The sequence below is a fragment of the Thunnus albacares genome, chromosome 18, assembly GCF_914725855.1.
Source record: "Thunnus albacares chromosome 18, fThuAlb1.1, whole genome shotgun sequence".
Classification (NCBI taxonomy): domain Eukaryota; kingdom Metazoa; phylum Chordata; class Actinopteri; order Scombriformes; family Scombridae; genus Thunnus; species Thunnus albacares.
The window spans coordinates 27952663-27972304 of NC_058123.1; the positions used below are offsets into that span (position 1 = coordinate 27952663).

General features: G+C 41.4%; 1 protein-coding gene across 1 annotated transcript; it reads right to left on the reverse strand.

Annotated features, from left to right (window-relative positions):
• Positions 1–18706, reverse strand: dqx1 (DEAQ box RNA-dependent ATPase 1). The gene is made up of 12 exons (XM_044334144.1): positions 18299–18706; positions 14223–14630; positions 10481–10674; positions 8444–8897; positions 5953–6258; positions 5294–5393; positions 4851–5009; positions 3953–4144; positions 3741–3866; positions 3224–3414; positions 1776–1966; positions 1–1052 (listed from the first exon to the last, which is right to left on the reverse strand). The coding sequence occupies exons 2-12, from the start codon at positions 14559–14561 to the stop codon at positions 848–850; spliced, it is 2457 nt and encodes an 818-aa protein (XP_044190079.1). The 5' UTR covers positions 14562–14630; positions 18299–18706; the 3' UTR covers positions 1–847.
• Positions 18707–19642: the final 936 nt, after the last annotated feature.

A 19642-nucleotide genomic window follows, 5' to 3' on the forward strand; every position in this document is an offset into this window, starting at 1 on the left:
TCAAACATGAAAATCCACACTTTTATTTGAATCTCATTATACTGACAGAGAAAAGGACGTAAGAATCCACTTAACACAAAGATTTCTCATTATTGACACTAAGTCGGACAGAAAAAAGCAGAACGAAGATCTAAGCAGGAAACTCAAACATTATACAAACAGTATAAAAAAGAGGAAAATAGAAGCTCTGTGCATCACTGCTACATCGTGTCATCACAGATCACAGTGAGCCCTGAGAAGCCATCAGTCTATCAGTCTGTGAATCTGCATAGATGTCAGAGGTCATCCAATAACAGTGTCTCAGCTCGTTGAAGTAGTGTGTATTGCTTTTTGCTCAAATGCTTTTTTACAAAAAAATACACCTCAAAGGTTCAGTTTAATATCTCCATTCTTTTCCCCACTTTTGTTATGTTACAGACAATTTAAAATCATTTTTTTTGCCATCAGTGAAACACCCCAGAATGACAAAGTGATGATTTTTAGACATTTTTTTTTGTAGAATTACTCAAACAGAAACACAGAAATCCCTCATTTAAAATAAAAAGTAATGTAATAAAACATTGAAAAGTAGTTGAAATTTAAATAAATTTATAAATAAGTCAATAGCACAACCAAATATGGAGAAAATGAAGAGGTTTGAATATTTATATTACTGTACAATAGTGTTTTATAGTATCAACTATCAATAAAAGTCCATTTTAAATCATACATCAAAATGATTCAACTTCAGATGAGATTTCAAAGAGAAGTTCATATAAAGTACCAAATCTCAGATCAAGCAAATAAAGTGACAGCTGTGTGTTTAGTGTCTTCTCCTGAGAGGCTCCGTCTCCTCTTTTGTCTCGTCTCACTGGACGACACAGAGCTCAGTGCTGGACTGATTGTGAGTCCCATCAGCGTCTCCGTCTCTGTGAGTCCGGCTGTGAGTGTCTGACACTCCGTCCTGCTCGTACGCGTGAGGCTCCAGACTCTGCCTCAGCTCCATCAGCAGCTCTTTGCCATCACTCGATGGCAGGTTTCCCAGGTAGTACTGAGGGGCCAGCTCCACCAGCCTGAAGCAGAGGAGTGAGAGGATTACGATGGGATTTACAGTCATAGATAAAAACTGAAATTCTCACAGTTTTAGAGGCTGCAATCACATAAGGAATACTTATTGACTTTCTTTACAAGAGTGAGATGAGAAGATTGATATCAATTAGGGGTGCAACTAACAATTAGTTACATTATTGACGTGAAGTAGTCAATCATTTTCTCAACTTGATCTATAAAATGTCAGACGATGGTGAAAAATTTCGACCAGTGTTTCCCAAAAGCCAAGATGCAACCTGGAGGAGCAATTCAGGTCAAAGCCTCTCTGAAATGTTTTGTTTTGTCACAATCAACAGTCCATAACCCGAATGTGTTCAGTTTACTGTCATAGAAGACTAAAGAAAACAGAAAATATTCACATTTAAGAAGCTGGACTAATTGTTGCAGCTCTACTATCAATCTCATGGCTGTGTGTTGAAGTACAGAGCCGGAGCAAGGATGCAATTAGCCTAGCTTAGCATAAAGACTGGAAATGGGGGGAAACAACTGGCCTGACTCTGTCCAAAGTCAAAAGGCTTCTCTAACATCAACCAACAGCTGGCTCGACTGAGTACTGGTTCATCATTAACAGACTGGACAAGATGGATGTTTAGAATCTTTACTTTGATCAAGAAAATTGAAAAAGGGGTTCTGGTTAAATTGCACAGCACAAACATCCCTATAACCAATCTCACAGTTTGACTCACATCTGAGGGTGGACGTCAGAAGCGATGCGGATGCAGTTATCGCGGGAGATGGTGAATTCATGGTAGAGGACCCAGCTGGGGGGGTCGGGACGGGGCTGGCGACACAGGTAGGAAGAGAAGGGATGCAGGTGAGCCACATGGCGGTGAGTTAGCAGGAGGTAGTTACCCGAGCCGTCCACATCATGAGCCACCTGAGGAGAAAAAGAACATTTCCAACAGTTAACAGCAAGAAGATGAGGGATGAGGTGTGAAACATCGTAACCGAGGAAAGAAATATGCACAGTCAGTGCGTTCATTGTTAGCTAACTTCAGCTACTGTTTGTACAATTGGTGTATCAGCTCTTTGGGGCAAATAAACACACTGCAGACACACTCAAGCTGTGTAATTTGTGTGAATAACTACAAAAAACTAACCAAATAACTAAAATTAAATTCAGTTTTTCATCTCAATTTTTTGGGGGACAAACACTAAATATTAGAGCTAACGAAGAGTCAAATTACCTCCAGTACAAAACTTAAACATGCTGTCAGTTCAGCTTTAATAAACAGAATGAATTTAAAAAAGGTCAAAGCTACTGTAAAGCAGAACAGAACCATCGAGACTGAGAGTCTACAGCCATGCTAGCAGCTCTGCAAGGACATACTCATATACGGCAGTGTTTTGGCTAAATGCTGACATCAGCATGTTAATATGCTCACAATGACAATGCTAACATGCTGATGTTTAACAGGTTTACCATCTTACCTTCATGTATTAGTATGCTAACATTTACTAATTAGCACTAAACACAAAATACAGCTGAGGATGATGGGACATTTGTTGTCTTGTCACATGTCTTATCATATTTTTGCCATTCCAACTAATAGATGTTGAGATAATTCATTGGAGAAGTGGAAACTTTGACCTACTGGTAGCGCTAGAGGTCAGTGCGTCATTAGGATGCTCTCCTCTGGAAACCATGAATGTCTGTATTAACTTTTATTGAGATCCATCCAGTTTTTGTTGAGATATTTCAGTCTGGACTGAGGTGGTGTGCCTAGCGACACTGTCATAGCTTGAGCCACACTGCGAGCATAGAGCTAGGTAATATGATTGAAATCATGATATGAAAATGATATTGTCTGATATTGATATATATCATGACATGGCAAATGTTTGCTCTCCCTCTATGTGTATGTGTTAAACAAAAAATGTTTTATTTATAGCCCACAGAAATGTGTTAACATGATGACGATCAGGTCATGATATAATTCTGCTGAAGTCAGTATCCAATAATACTGAATGATTACTCAGTCCTATGCTAGCATAGCTAAAAATGTACATCAAAAAAGAAAAAAAAGAAAAGAAAAAAAAGTATAAATGTAAGAAAAGTGAACACATGATGGCATTGAAGGAAGAGAAAAGCAATCCTCTATGGTAACGGGGTTAAAGACAGCAGGGTGTTTACTTTGAGGAAGAAGCCTGAGATGAGAGCACGCTTGATATTCGTGCAGTTGTCTTGGCATCCAAAAGCGGGAGGCGAAACAGGAAGCTCTATTCGCTGCATCACCTCCAGCAGCTCGGCCCTGATCACCACAGCCAATCGTAAGGCGGCGTGGCTGAGGAAGTTTGTCGTGCACCATGCCTCGTCCTGATTATCTGCAATTATCACACACAGACCATTCAATAATTCATGTATTTATCATGTTACTGTACGTTGATGAAACCTTTATTGTCATGAGTACTAGTCATTATTGCAGGGTTCCCCCTGTGGTCATGATGCTAAATTTCAGGCCATTACATTTCATATGCAAGACTGAAACACTGTATTCCTTCCAGTTGATATTAAAACACATTCCACAGTTGTGTTGTAACAATATAACAATACCTGTCCAGTTAAATTACTGAATTCAATGTATTTCACCATCAGTGGGAACCCTATAACTAATAATGTATGTATATAATAAGGGCAGGAGTGTACATACGTTCTATGAAGGCTTTATAAATATTAATGAGAGTCATGTGGTCTCCCTCTGTGTGCATTAGAGGTCGCCAGTGAGTGACAGCAGCCTCCTCTCTGCTGGGCTCTGCTGTCACGAAGCAGGAAGGAGCTGACAGAAGACAAAGATCACACCAAATGGTCATTTTCTAAAAAGTACATTAAAGTCCGCTGGTATTTATTGTTTTTTTTTTTTACCTGTGAGCATGGCAGCTATCGTGAGCAACTCATCCACACAGTCATACTCGCAGGCAGCGATCAGGGCTTTAGCTAGAGGCGGCTCCAGCGGCAGCTCCGACATTATGATGCCCACCTCCGACAGGTTACCGTCATCATCCAGTGCCGCCAGATAGTCCAGGTCCTCCAAGGCCTGCATTAGAGCCTCAGGGGCTGGGAGGGAGGGAAGAAGAAATTTGGAGGGGGAGAGGGAGAGAGAGAGAAAAAAGAAGCCACGTTTAATCTTAAGAGAGAGCCATGGCCTCAGACTGTGCTGATACTGCATTGGACTGAGCTGTTAATGTCTGTAGTACACAATGATCATGTTCTGTTGAAGCAACAAGGATGACAAACGGTAGAGACACCACCCTGATGTCAGTGAACTACAGAAACTCTCCACAGCTCTTCTGTGCCTTGATAACAAACAAAAAAAGGAGGACAAGGTGTATCTTTCTCCAAGTCTAACCTTCTATGTGCTTGGAAGTTTCTCTAAGTGGTCTGTCCAACCTTTCACAGATATCCCCAGTTTGAGAACAGCAGAGGATGCACTGCTTGATCCCCTCACTATAAGTCACAAAACGGTTTGTGGCCATCTGAAAGTAATCCTCCACGGCCTCGCCAAACCTGTTCTGCCTTCAGGCTTTCACAACTGCTACTAAAGCTGCAGTCTGCTGGCCTCAATAACACTAAGAGCATCTCAGTACTCTTAGAACAGGGGGAAATCTAACTAGTCAGGCATTAGAGGTCCTCAAAGGTCTAAAATTTCAGACTGCATCCGAAACCTACCTTAACCTTCTGAGAATATTATCTATGCTTCTCATCGACTCTTTCTTTCTTTTGATGCATCACAGTTGTTATTCAAAGTAGCTGATAAGGTTACCTGGTCTGTCCAGGAACTTGCACTGTCCCATGTCGGCGATATCAAGCCTCTTGAGCAACAACACCAAGTGGCTGAGATTTTCCTCCACCACCCCTGGACAGTGGGCCTCCCCCATCCCATCGTCATACAGAGACTGGGGGTAAAGACGCAGAGACAGCCCTAAAGACCAACAAGGAAAACGCGAGAAGTAAACAGTCATGACACAATCAGATAGTTTTACATTTTCATTTTCAACCTGTGATTAACATTTAATGACACGGACTGTTTCTTAACACAATTAGATGCCAAAATCTGAGTTAGAGGCCCCAAAAGTCAGACAGTTTCAAATCCTACATGTATGAGCTTTAAGTGAAATCCGAGACTTCAAAGAAATGTCTGCATTGCATATATGCACTATGTTAGGTAACATCCAGTCTGACTAATAGCAATGACCTTTGACCTACCTGGAAGGTGGCTGTTCACTCTTTGAGTTCGCATGTCAGCCTGGTGTTTGCTGATGGTCCTCAAGACCTGTGAGTTTGCTCTTATTTGAGGATTGTAAACCTGTGGCACAAAATGAACAAAAATATCATGTCAGAAATACTTTAAAAGAGAACTTCACAAATTTAGCACTGTTGCTCAGACAAAAAAAAAATCAAAACTGTTTCAGGTGTGTTAAGCTAGTAGCAGCTAACGTAGCCTGGAGCTGCTAGCCTTCAACAGAGATGAGGAGTGGGTTACAGAGATCTGCTAACCTCACTTCTTTCTAACTACTAGATTTTTTTAATCAAGTGACATCACTTGAGGCAGTTCATCAGATTTCACACAGCTGACTCTGGAGACACAAAAGGCTTTATACTACTTTTATCACATATGCAGTAGTACTCCCCAACACCTAGAAACATGCTTATGTGGAAAATTGGTGAAGTTCCCCTTTAATCAAATAATTGTCTCCCACAATAAATTTGGCATTTTTCCCTGATTTAGCGTCAACTTTATCCAAAAATAACAAGCATCCAGTTATCACAGAGATTAAATACATTAAAACCTTATGAGAGTAAGTACCGTGGGATTATTTTGTTCTCATTTAATTACATTATTTCAGTAATGAACACAAACTCACAGTTTTGAGCTGAAGGCCTGTGTCTATGACATAGCGGATGGCTGGCAGGGAGAAGGAAGCCTCTGCTAGGGCATCTGTGAGGATAACCTTCCTCTTGACCCCCGGGCCTCCGGCTCCCAGCACCGAGCCGTCCGTGCCCTCAGAGCTGTCGTTCTCCCTCAGCGTAGAAGCTTCGGGGTCAGACCCGTACACCCTCTGGGTCAGCTCACCCAGGCCGGTGTGGAGGGGGAGGATCCTGAGGGGACCCAGCTGAGGACTCAGAGCTACACACTCCTTCTCCAGCAGAGACACACACTCTTCTATTTCCTACATAAAAACAGGTAGGAGAGAGAGAAATGGAGCCTCGGTTTTAATCCACTCTTTAACACTCACTCTCAAACCCTCCACATACGCTCTGTGTGTGTGTGTGTGTGTGTGTGTGTGTGTGTGTGTGTGTGTGCGCGTGTCCTTCGATGAGGATTAACAGATCTGTATCATCAGATAGGACTTTGACTCACAAATCTAGTACATATGCCAGACTGTGTCTCTATGCAAACCAGGACAGACAGTGTGACAAGTAGCAGCAGGTGTGGCGATGTTGACATAATGGGAGTTTAACATGCATGAGATAGTTTGATACGGTACAGGTCAACATGTTGTCACAAACCGGCTCTGGAATGTGAGGAGGGAGTGCACGCAAGCTTTAAACAAATATTAAAACTAAAACTAACACAGAACAATTAATACAAAGTGCAGAACCAAAAGAATATGATGCAGGGGTGGATGTCAGCAGGAGTGAAGGAGATAAAGAATGACCATATGGACTGGTTTATATATAGCTCGGCAGCCCAGGTGAACCGTATTTACACTGACGACCCTCCGCTGTCAGCCTATCCAGAGGGCTCCTTCTGAGACAGTGAGAGAGGCGTCACGATGCACAGATAACTGTGCACATCGAAGGACGACAATGACGTGCTGCACACAGTATCATTCCCCTCAAGTGTGTGTGTGAGTGTTGAACCAGGACACCAGACACCTGCAGTGCACCGGAGGCTGAGGTGTCCTTGTTTTGCTCCTCTACAAGACAAAAGATGTGAAACTCAACTGCACACCTCAGAATGAGTTTTGGTTTGACCAGTTTTGCTTTGTTAAAAATGCATAACAGATGAGCTTTCACTGCAAAACACCAAAAGGTTTAGTTTTACTTCAAATCAGTTGTATAATAGTTACATTTTTTTGCATTTTGGCACATTGAGATCCTCACAACACCTACAATGAAACAACAGGGGCCACAAAAACACAGCCTCATGGACTATAAAAGACTCACTTAACTACTCTTAAACAGGCTTTTTCTTTACTGTACTCTAGAAAAATGTTTTAGTTTGGGATTAAAGAATCTGGGTAGGCTGGTCAATTTTTCTTTTTTTTTTTCTCTCAGGATGATATATGCACTGTGTCTCTGTTAAAGGTAGAGTCAGTGATTCTGGAGAGAGATTGTTCAATACACTTTTTGTCAAATTCAGCGAATATCTCTTCTCGGTCCACTAGCTGTCCGTTCTGTGTGTGTGTGTGCTGTGTTCATACACAGCCCTGGCTCTGTAAATGGGTATGTGGCTCAGACAGAGCCGCTGTGTTTACAACACTACTCTGGCATATCAGCAGGGGGCATTCATGCTCGTGCACAGGACAAGGGGGGGAGTCATCAGAGCGGCGGTCTCTCGTCTCCAGCGCCCGTTGAATGGTGGGGGTAGAGCTGGTGAACTGAAGAGAGAGGCTGTGGCCAGTTCACAAAGAAAGTGTTTTTCTCACAGAAGAGATTCACTTCAATTTTATTAACGTATCAACTGACCCGCACTGAATCTGAGACAATCTCACTGACACCCCCTGTGTTGTTTTTACACTCTGAGTCTGTTTCTGTTGCGTTTAGTGAAGAGTAATCTGAGCAGGCAGCTGTTTGTGTTTTCAACTTATGAACCGTATCGCTGAACGCAGGTGAAGTGAGAAGTGGGGAGGCAGCAGAGAGGTGGAGAGTGTGGATGGACTGTTGTGCTCACAAGAGACAAACATTTCTTTCTGCTCATGATAAAGTGTGAGAGGAACGGGAGTGACTCTACAGCTGTCGCATCACTCTGGATTCTGTCATATTTCTCTTTTGGTCGTTGCCTTGGCAATGCGCCTTCATGAATTTGGGGGGCAGAGCATGAAGAGAGAGCTCAGTTCCTCTCTGCAGCTCCATATTGTGCAAAACTAAAACCCCGCCCACTTTTTAGCAGTCCAATCAAATGCAAAGGATTTGATTGAAATATCTCTTGTAACTGTACACTGCTCAAATATTCTGTTTCACTGGGAAATACGTCAGTACAGAAGCTGAAGACGCTCTAACTTCCCTTTCATGGGGCCTTCAATGCTCACCATACATGATACTGATACTTAAAGAAATATTTATAGGTGGGCTTGTCTGCCTTTTTCAAAAATGTTCTGAGTATTCTGATGTATGTAAGTAAACTTGTACCTGTGCACTGGCCAGAAACACCATCACATCTCCTTCCTCTCCCCGTCGGTGCAGATCCAACACCAAGTGACAGGCAGCAGCCATAGGTTCCTTCCCAGAAGAAGGCTCCCGGTACAGTGTCTCCACCCTGTTCACCTCCACAGCCTTGCTGTCCTCGTCTACCTCACCCCCCTCTTCCTGGCCTCTGGTAGGGGGGTCAGAGAGTAGGCTGTCCAGGGAGAGGTGAGGGACAGAGGGTCCCAGGAAGGTGGCGAGACGTTGCGCCAGCGTCGGATGGGTGAGGAGAACCACCCGGAAGTTGTCTGGTCTCTGGCGGCAGACATCGCACAGCAGACCCAGCAGCACGTCGGTGGGCACGGTGCGCTCCTGGAGCTCGTCCAAGACCACGACGCTATACTGGTGAAGTAGTGGGTCTGACATCATTTCCTCCAGCAGGAGAGTGTCACTGACAAACCTGGAGAGAGAGAAAGGAAAACATAGATGAGGAAAGAACAAGTATCCTTTAAAATATAGATATTTTACGTAGAGATTTAAAAGTATTTTGACAGCAGGGTGGCTCAGTGGGTCAGACTTAAACCACATAAAAAACACCATCACCATCAGGAGCTCTATCATGAGAGCACAAGAGATGAAGTGAAATGGCTGAAAAGTTTTCTGGATGTACATTTATTCATGCCGTCATTTCAGAGTGCAGGAACAGAAACACAGGGATCAACTTTCAGTATATGATAATACTGTGACACTTTTACTGTCATGCTGGATAAAAAAAACTGCAGGAAAACAGAGAACAAAGACTCAAGGTGTGTCTGTAAGTGAATGAAAGACCATGTAACATTATCATACAATACTGGTGAAATCCAATGATATGATCTACATCACCTTCAGGGAGGAAAAGACAATTACACATGATAGAGATCAGCAGTGAGCTACAAAGTAAAGCAATGAATGACTCAATGGTTTTCTCAAATGTTTTTTGAGCACATTTTGAATTGTGATGTCTTGTTGAGAAATTAGTTGTACTTGAGTTGTGTTGATGAAGAAGACTGTTAGCAAGCTCATAGTACCCTATTATCCCACTAGAACACTGCACTCCCAGAATGCAGGCTTACTGGTGGTTCTTACAGTCTTTAAAAGTAGAATGGGAGGCAGAGACTTCAGCTATCAGGCTCCTCTTCTATGGAACCATCTTCCAGATTCAGTCCGGGGTGCAGATACCCTCTCTATGTTTAAGATTAGGCTTAAAACTTTCCTTTTTGATAAAGCTTATAGTTAGGGCTGACCAAGCTTGCCTCGGACCAGCCCTTAGTTATGCTGCTATAGGCCTAGACTACCGGGGGACTTCCCACAATGCACTGAGCTCTTCTCTCCTCTTCTCCATCTGTATGTAGCCAAGGGTGACTGGACTTTAGATTCTGAAGCAATTTTACTGTAGATATATCATGACATGAAAGACTGAAAATCTTTTTAAAAAATGTTTTAAGTTAAAAGTTAAAAGTTTTCTTGTGTATGAATACAAGTCCGAAATGTAAAAAAAAACTGTTTTGTTGCACCATCACAAATTAACAAGTCTTATCAAGTTCTGCAAAGACTGCACTACATATTATAACTGTTTGTTATCATTATATGACCTAGAGTTAATTGTTTATTTTATATATTCATCTTTAAAAATGTTTCATGTTTATGTTAAATATAAAATGTCTTATTTTTTGGATTTTAGACATTGCTTGGATCCATTAAAACAGACGTATCATTTTTTAAAAAAGTCTTTTGTTTCATGCTTTGAGTGGTCAAAAGACTAGAAAGGCATTATATGAATACAACCCATTTACCATGTTATGACATCACTATGTCATAACATGACTAATGAAAAAAACACTGATAACAGCAGCTTAAGTACCTCTCCTGTGAATGATTAACGGGAAAACTGTTTTCTGTTTGGTTAGTAGCTGTAGAAGTGCAACTGAATATGAAAATCATTACCCTGTAGTGGGAAAAATAATAACATGTTAATAAAATGTCATGATCATGTATCCTAACCTGAGCAAGGTGTCGGGTGTACAGCCGTCATCATGAGACACCCTGTAGCCCACCTCCAGACCCAGACTGAGGTCCATCTCATCAGCCACACGAAGAGCCAGACTCACTGCTGCCACCGAATACGGCTGAGAACAGCACACCAGTCCCTGAGAAAATTCATAGGACAAAGCGTACTCCACACACCACTGTGGCACCTGGAGGGATGACAGGAGGAAGAACAGGAAAAAGAGAGGTCAACAACAGGAGGAAGTAGTAATATAATACTGGAGACATGAAGGTGGAGCACTTTTACCCCAGATGTCATGGACATTCCCTACTTCTTATAATGCTCAGCTTTCACTGTCTATTCAAAGTGTTCTGAGTAGTTCAACATATCCCACTAAGAGGAAAAAAATAGTAAGAGGACTAGTCAAGACTGGTTAGTCGGGCCTGTAAAAGGGCCTCACACCAATCTCATAAACCAGCATTCTAAATTTTGACTAGAATTTACTTTAAGGTGTAACAGCTGCAATAATTGTTAGCCCTCAAGTGAATTTTTTTAGCCACTTGGGGGCAGAAGACCTCCACAACAACCTGAAGAATACTGACTATCCTTTATGAAGTTGTAATGTCAGACATGTAAGCAAGGAGATGCCTATTTACACATCCAGCAGACACATAGCAACATTAGTATTTAACGTTGGGAGTAGTATTTCTGGTCACTAAGTCCAATATTCACTCTCCTTTCAGCTCTGTTTGTTCTACACTAATTCCTGACAGAAATATCTGTTAAATGCTCCACTATGTTCACCAGCTGGTTGATAACTGTGTCTGTTTTCTGTTTGGTGCTGAGCAGGTAGTGAGTTTTTTCAGAGCTTGTCAGCTGAAAACAGCTGCCAGCTAATGATGAAAAAAGGGTGATGAAAACACAGAGACACAAGGACACAGTAATTGTGCAATAAAATCAAAATAATGAGCTAAAATAGCCTAAAAAGGTCACTACATCAGTAGAAGTGACCTCTTTCCCTTTACATGTAGTTATTTGAACTATTAATATAAAAAATATTAATTAGTTGAGCTTAAAGAAGTGAGAAAAACAGAGAAAATTTCAGCTCACAAAAGTCAATTAAGGTAGTGCAGTGCATAATGCTAACTATGCAGTTTGTGAAAACACAAATCCCAAGATTAAAGGTTGCCTGTGGAGTTTTCTAGTGAAAAGTTAATGTTTACATCCAGTGATTTTTACTAAAACACACTGTGTGTATCCTTGAGGACTAACACATGTGAAGAATGTATTTTCTTCCTCATAAAACATTTGCCTCTGTTTGCTAACTAGCAGTCTTCTTCTTCTCTGCCTTTTGTTGGTACACTGCCATGTTTCTTGGCGCTTGCATTGCGTGTCCTCGTGCATGTGCACAAGCTACAAACAAATCAGGGAAAACATTGCTCCATAACTCAACTAGTGATCAAACATTAGACAGGGTAGCTTTAAACCTATAAAATAATAATATCATACAACATATGGTAATGAATGAAGCTTCCTCAGGGTGTCTTCCTCAAAACATTGTCTATTTATCTACATGACTCACAGTGCTGCAGGTGTGTACATGTTCCAGTAATAAATGAACAGGAAACTTAAGTGTGGAGTGAACAAATAAACATGACCCTTGGATAAATATTTAATCAAAGCCTGCATTAGATCTAACAAGGAGGACAGAGACAGATACAGGTTGCAGTACAGTCTGAGCAAGATATCAGTTGTTCTTACTCAACCCTCAGTGAGAGCACACAGGTAGAGAAATAATTGACATTAACATGCAGCCGACAGTTAGAAGCGCAAAGGTCAAAGTGACAGGGACCTGACAACGACTGTGATAACACGTCTGTGTGTCTGCAGAAAGATGGAGATGCGGCGGGAGAAAGTGTTTTCTTTTCTTTAGAGACACATGACAGTAGCATTAAAAGTGCAGATGGACAGGAAGGAGCTGGAAAGGAGAGCCCAGAGGGTTTCTTGATGAAATGAGTGTTCAGGTTACAGCAGGACAGTGTAAGTCTATTGGAGTGGTTTAGTGTAGCCATTCATTAGCCTGAGGGGGGGGGGTGGGGCTGAGTAGCAGGTATAATGATAACCAGGTCATCACAGGGGAAAGGCCCGACACGCAATGACACATCTGATATAAAGAGAGTACTGTACGGGTTTAGCAGTATAATGCTCCAAGTGTCAGCTGGGAAATATACGTGTGTCAATATATGAAAATATACTATTCATTCACAGTTATAAACACATGTTTAGCCTATGTGTTTTTGCCGGTATTTTAATGACATCATCATATCATATAAAGCAATAGTTACTGTGATACAATAACCTGGTTCATGATCTGCTGTGATGATGAAGAAGCTGGTTGGGATGTCTGGCTTACTTCCATATCAAACAGGTTTCTGTGGTCTATAGTCGAAACATCTTAATGTTTTCACTTTTGGTTTCTGCCATCTGCACGGACTTTTTAATTAAACCTCAATGCAGCAGAAATGTATGGTGGCCCAGAGAGGTCAACACACTGCGACTTAAGAGAACATACGCGAATAGACAAACACAAGCTAATTAAGAAAACATCTTCACCACTTTGACAACAATTGAGAAACACACCTCAAATAAAGACGACACATATTTCAAGGGGACTATCTATTTTAGTTTTAATATTCTGAACGCATGATTCTGATATTACAGCCATTACCCTATTATTAATTACCAGCATTCAATCTAGTTCAAGTTGTGCTTTGGTATAACTTAGTTCCTTTCTACATTTGCACCGTTATGTTGTTGATGATGTTGTTGATGATGTTGTTGATGATGTTGTTGTGCTTTCTTTCTTTATAGATTTTTCGCTATATTCAGCATGTATGTGTTGTCAAAGTGGTGAAGAGGTCCTCTTCATTTGCTTGTACCTGAGTGATGACGGCGTGGTCCTGCCTTCACACCTTCCCCTGCTATTATTATTATTACTAGTCATCTCTATTATTGTTATTGTTGTTATTGTTAGTATTGTTGTTATTATGCTTCTCTGTGCCACCAAGGCAGATGGCCGCCCACCTAGAGCCGGGTTCTGCTTGAGGTTTCTTCCTGTTAAAGGGGAGTTTTTCCTCACCGCTGTCGCCGAGTGCTGCTCATGAGGGAATGTTGTGTCTCTGTATATTACAGAGTACGGTCTAGACCTGCTCTATGTGAAAAGTGCCCTCAGATGACTTTTGTTATGATTTGGTGTTATATAAATAAATGTGAATTGAATTATATGCTCTTCACTTGCAGCTGATTGAGTTCTCTTGGACACAGTAGAATTGACTGAATTGTGTCTGCGGAATCAAATTTCACAGTTCAGTGTTGTCAAGCTGTTTTATTTTTAGTGTTGTATTTTTAAGTCAGATGTCGCCTGATTTGAAATGATTATGTTAATCTTACATCGTGTTTAAAGCTCTCGCACGCAAAGTGGCTGTTTGTGTTAAAAGGCAGCATTAAAGACGTGAAGGTGAATTGAGCTTATGAAGTTCCATGAGTTAAGTGTTCAATTAGGCAGTAGTGAATCATTATGAAACAATGTCATGGAAATATTAGACATAGCTAACTGTTAGTGTTGAAATCATCTTTTCCTTCTCATCATCTACTCTAATTACAATAAACTGTGTCAATTTAAGATGAACAAAAGGTTGATGTTTAGAGCTTGCACCCTCGTTATCTGGCCTGTGACATGTCGGTGTCCCTGGTTACCTGGGTGCTTTTTCCAGCTCCACTGGGTGCACTGAGCAGCACCATGTTGTGGCTCTCCAGCTTCTCCAGTACACTCTGTCTGAGCCTCCATATGGGAAACTGCCGCCTCTCTTCCAGCAGGGCGTAGTAGCGCGAAGAGAAGGGTAAACCGTCATACGGGTTCACTTCTAGGTCTCCCAGCCCTTCCTCATCCCCTCCTCTTCCTCCGTCCCCGTCGTCGTCTAAATCCCCAGACAGGAGGGAAGACACGGACAGAGCGTCCAGGGCCTCGGAGGGCCGCAGCCGGGACCCAGGGGAGGGGGAGGTGACGGAGGACTTCGCCGGTGGTGATGACATCATCAGCAAGGGGGGCCGGGGATGAGGAAGGAGTGAGGGAGGGGGCTGGTTCACAGAGAAGCTTGTGTTTACCTGCAGAGAGGGAAAGAAAACTATAATTAGAGTGAACGCACTGGATTCCTGCTTCAAATGATGCTGCAGTGCTAATTAGCCTTGACTTTCATCTGACCGTCATAACAGCTGAGAGGAGGAAGTACGGGTTTTTCCTTTGAACAATCATTGTGAGGTTATGATCTCAGAGACCACAGCACTTCCTGTCTCTACTAAACTTTCTCTGCATCCCCTCAAACAGGCCCTTCATAGGAACCTGCAGCATGTTTGGTATTTAGCAGTGGAATGCATGTCTCCACCCAGACGCCACTGAGTGTGTTGGACAGCTGCAACAGACTTCATGCGTTTGGGAGGAAGGAAGAAAGCCTGCAGGCAACCTTGCTGGTCAACTGGTTCAGTCATGTTTGGATAAGACAGAAAAGCAGATGAAACCTGAGAAATTCACTCGGTAGGTAGATCCACGTTTCTACCTTGTACATTGGTTGTCTGCAAAGGAGGGGTAACGTTATCCATAATGTTACTATTTCCTGCTGAGACCTGTGGTTGAGGCTAGAGATGATGATTAGTCCTGTTAATCCATTAGTTGATCAAAAGACAACTAATCAGTGATTGATTATTTAAGCAATCTTTCAAACAAAAATGCCAAACATCGGACAGTTCTGTCTTCTCAAATACATCATAATATACATCTCCTCATCTTAACATTACAATAAACTGAAAATCTTTGGGTATTGGACTGTTGGTTTGACACAAGATGTGATGACATGAACTTAGGTTCTTTGAAATTACGATGGACATTTTTCATTGTTTTCAGATGTTTTATAGACGAAACAATAAATCACTCAATAATCAGAAGTTGTAGCTCTAGTTGAGAGTGAACATGAAAAGTCATTGCATACCTGAAGCTTTCTGTTCTGATTATGTTTGACCTGAATGATCTGGATAATATGAATTTAATGCAACAGTGAAGAAAGATTTAATCACCTCAAATAATACATGAAGAGAAGAAGAGGTTTGATATGTCATCAGGGCAAAGCATTATTAGATTATATTACTGTATGTGACAACGTGTAGCACATGGGCAAAGTTCAAGTTTAGAATGGTTTACGATGGGCTGAAAATATGTAGGTACATTTACCATTTTCTCATGTTGACTGTATCACTGTGCACATTTGAGCAGGATAACAAACAGTGAAGCTGCCACTTGCTGCTAACGCTACGCTTTCTGTCAAGACACGGGGGTCAGAATGTCCATTCTTGATTAAAAGCTCTGTTTTCACTGCCTTCTTTTTCTCTGACTCATGTCACGCCTCCTCTCTGCTCTCTCTCCCCGACATGCTAGACTCAAGTCAGCAGATCCCTGAAGCTCCACCCTGCCCCTGCAAAGAGTGGAGCTTTATTCAAACTTTATCAATATTAAACCCCAGCCATACACCCGCCGAGTGTGGAGACAATCCAATGAACAGTTTAAGAGATCCGTGAAGGACACACAGACAGAGATTCCTTCCATGAGTAGATTCTACACTAGTTCAAACATACTGATGAATGTTATATTCCATTTCTGCCAAGTCCGTTCCACTAGATGCCACTAAACTCCACATACTGGAGCTTTACACAGCTAAAACTTGGGTAATGACAAATAACGTGGCATTTACTAGCAGGCTAGCAACAGCAGGTTCCCTGGCAGTTCTTCAGGGAGTCACTCCCAACAAAGACATACAGACAGATAGCAGAGTCACATGCTCTGGCTCTCAGCAGTGAAGATACCAGCAGCAGTGTGATATTCAAACCAGCCCTTAAGCTCAGACTCACAACAGTGAACTTTGTTTTCCTTCTTGGCAGAAACTTCAGCCATGAGTCAACAAGTCAGAGCTACTCTACAAATAGATGATCAGAGATTAGAACAGAATTAATGTTACACACATCCTTCACTTCAATTGAGTAGATGTTGACACTTCGTAGATGCACCACTGGCAGCAATGAAGTTTTGAATCATCTTGGGTTTGTGTATGTTTCTCTTATTTGTCCCTGCAGATCAGATGTTGGTGAAGTGTGCAGGTCTTTCTGGGTTTTCAGTGGGGTTAACAGACTTATCCTGATGTCCCAGCAGGTGTCCTGACACTCTGTTAGGTTAGGCTGTGTGGGCACTGTGGAGCAGCTTTCCTTCAAAAATCTCTCTCTCTTTTTTTTTTAATTCCTTCAATTCAGTCTCCTCAGCCTCCCTCTGATGAGAAGCATCCCCAGCATGATGCTGCAACCACCATGCTTGGCTGTACGGTGCTGATGCTAGCATCATGCTAGGGATGGTTTTCATGTGCCTTTTATTCTGGACTGACTCATATTTTGCCTAAACAAGTGCCCGACTGATGGAGTGTAGGACTGCAGCTAATGATTATTTTCATCATTAATTCATCTGTCTGTTGAATTTAATCCGTCCATAAAATGTCAGACAACAAAGAAATATGCCCAACATGATTTTCCAGAGCTAATGTGGATATATTCAAACTGCTTGTTTTTGTTTGATCAACAGTCCAAACCCTAAAGATATTTCTTTACTGTCATGGTGAGGAAAAGCAGTAAATAATCACATTTGACAGAGTGAGGATCCTGAGAAGTTTGGACTAGAGCTGAAACGATTAGTCCATTAATCAATTAGTCAACCGACAGAAAATTAATCTGCAACTATTTTGATAATCGGATGATTGTTTTAGTTGTTTTTTAAGTAAACATGCTGAACATTTGCTGGTTGCAGCTTCTCAAATGTGAGGATTTGAAGCCTTTATGTGTGTTACATGATAGAAAACTGAACATCTTTAGGTTTTGGACTGTTGATGTAAGAACAGATGTTTAAAGACATCGGCTTCAGCTCTGTAAGAACAGAGATTTTTCATTATTTTCAGTTTACAGACAAAAGAAATAATCCAGGAAATAACAGGCTGATTAATCAGTAATGAAAATAATGGTTAGTTGCAGCCCTAGTTTGGACATTTCTGCTTAAAAACATGATCGATTGTCTGGTGTGTTGACATTACTTTTTATTTTAATTGACCCAATGACAAGCCAAACCTCTTCTGCACAGTGATGGAGCCTGCTGTTTTCCTGGGACCCATCAATGCATTGTGTTTTCATACCTTATATAACTGTTATACTACTACAGTACCTTTGTCAGGCTGATACTGTTCTTGTTGAGTCTGTCAGTCACATTTTGTGCCTCTGCTGGTATGTCTGAGAGGTTCTGAATATTAGGCGATGGGGTATTATGACTGTGTATGAATCACCCCTGGATGGAGCCATAATCCCACTGTGAGCACAGGTCACTTTAGACAAAACAAAGGATGCTGTGACAGCCAGCAGACTGACTGTTTCTTATACATTACAAACAAAGGCCTTTTTCTCATGATACTGTAATAGAGACAATTACAATGAATAAATGAGCTTATGGGTCAGAATATAAGCTCCGTATTATGTCTGTCTTTCCGGGCTAATGTGGTAACTAATCTTTCAGTGGAGGAGGACAGCTAAGATAAATTCTGCCCTTATCTTTGATAAACAACTAGCTACTCTCTCCTCATTCTTTATCTCTGAGTACCGGTTATATTTAGCCTGGAGCGACGTGTCGCCGGACGCTGAAACAAACAGAAATGAGCAAGCATAGGAGAAACATGTCTCAGGGTGGGACCGTGTCTTACCTGTGCAGCATATCGCCAGAGTAGGTGAGGAAACCAGGTAGACACAGTCCGTCAGCTTTCTCCTGTCTGCCGCCGTCTGCCGTGGCTCACAAACTGCATTTACATACCGGAGAACTGAAAAGGCAAAAAAAAAAATTCTCCGCAGCCGTTTACAGTCTCTGTCCGTGAATCCTTACCGGCCCAGGTTTATTCCCTGACTGCTGACAATGATAATAGAAGATAAAGGTGTCCCGTCGACTGGGTGCTCTAGCTAGCAGCCGCCATGTTTTGGCTGTCTAGCTGTCAAACCTCGTGCTGCCTTCAAGGATCCTCGGAAAAACACACAATGTAGTTTGGAGTCCTTCGTTAATGGTTGGACAGATGTTCTCCCAACGAACACGAGGCGCACTCTGACCATGTCTACGAACATACTTTATTTAATCTTTTTTTTTTAAAATAACCAGACACTTGATTGTAACTATAACTGTAACTATAAAATATCATACAACAAATAAATGCATATTCATGCAATATTCATATTAGGTTTATTGTAATCTAAGTAAAGGATTGCAAGGATCTTAAATCAACTTATGTGAAAATAATAATAATAATGATTTAAACGCATATTGGACACGGTGCTGCACAGGCAACAAGCTAAACCAGTAAATGCAACCAGGACACAACCAACCTTTCTTACCTCCAGTGTGCGTTATGTGATCTGGGCGCCACCCCAAGGCAGAAACCAGTTACCGCACAAGTTTCACATTTTGAAAGAATAAGTTCACAATGTTTCAAGTCCCCTCCCTTTCTCAAGAAGATCCCTTCATAATGCACTTACCATGCAAGCGATGGGGGACAAAGTCCACAGTCCTCCTTTTGTACAAAAATGTATTTAAAAGTTTATCTGAAGCTAATATGAAGCTTTAGCGTCCAAATGAGTCAAATCAAGTAGATATCTTTCAACATTAATCTTTTTAGTGCCAAAGTCCCTTTTTTTGTTACTATACTTATGATACTTATGATAAATTATGATTCTGCCCTTCAATTACAGCCTGAGACTATAACCTCACCATATAAAATACTGAGGTAAAATAAATATATAAAGTATATTTTATAAAAAATATATTGCCTAATTATATTTTGGGCAGAGCACCATTTAACTAACACCAAACCCATCACGTTTAAGCTCTACAAACAATAGAACAAAGGATAGTGTCCTCACCAAAACTGCAGATAATTGTAATCAATAATTAACATTAAGTCTCAATGTAGAAAAGGTGAAAAGGGTCGACTGTATTTAGTCACTGATCACCTGAGACGTGGCACACAAATAACAGAGGTTATCATATGGTCATAAAGTTGTAG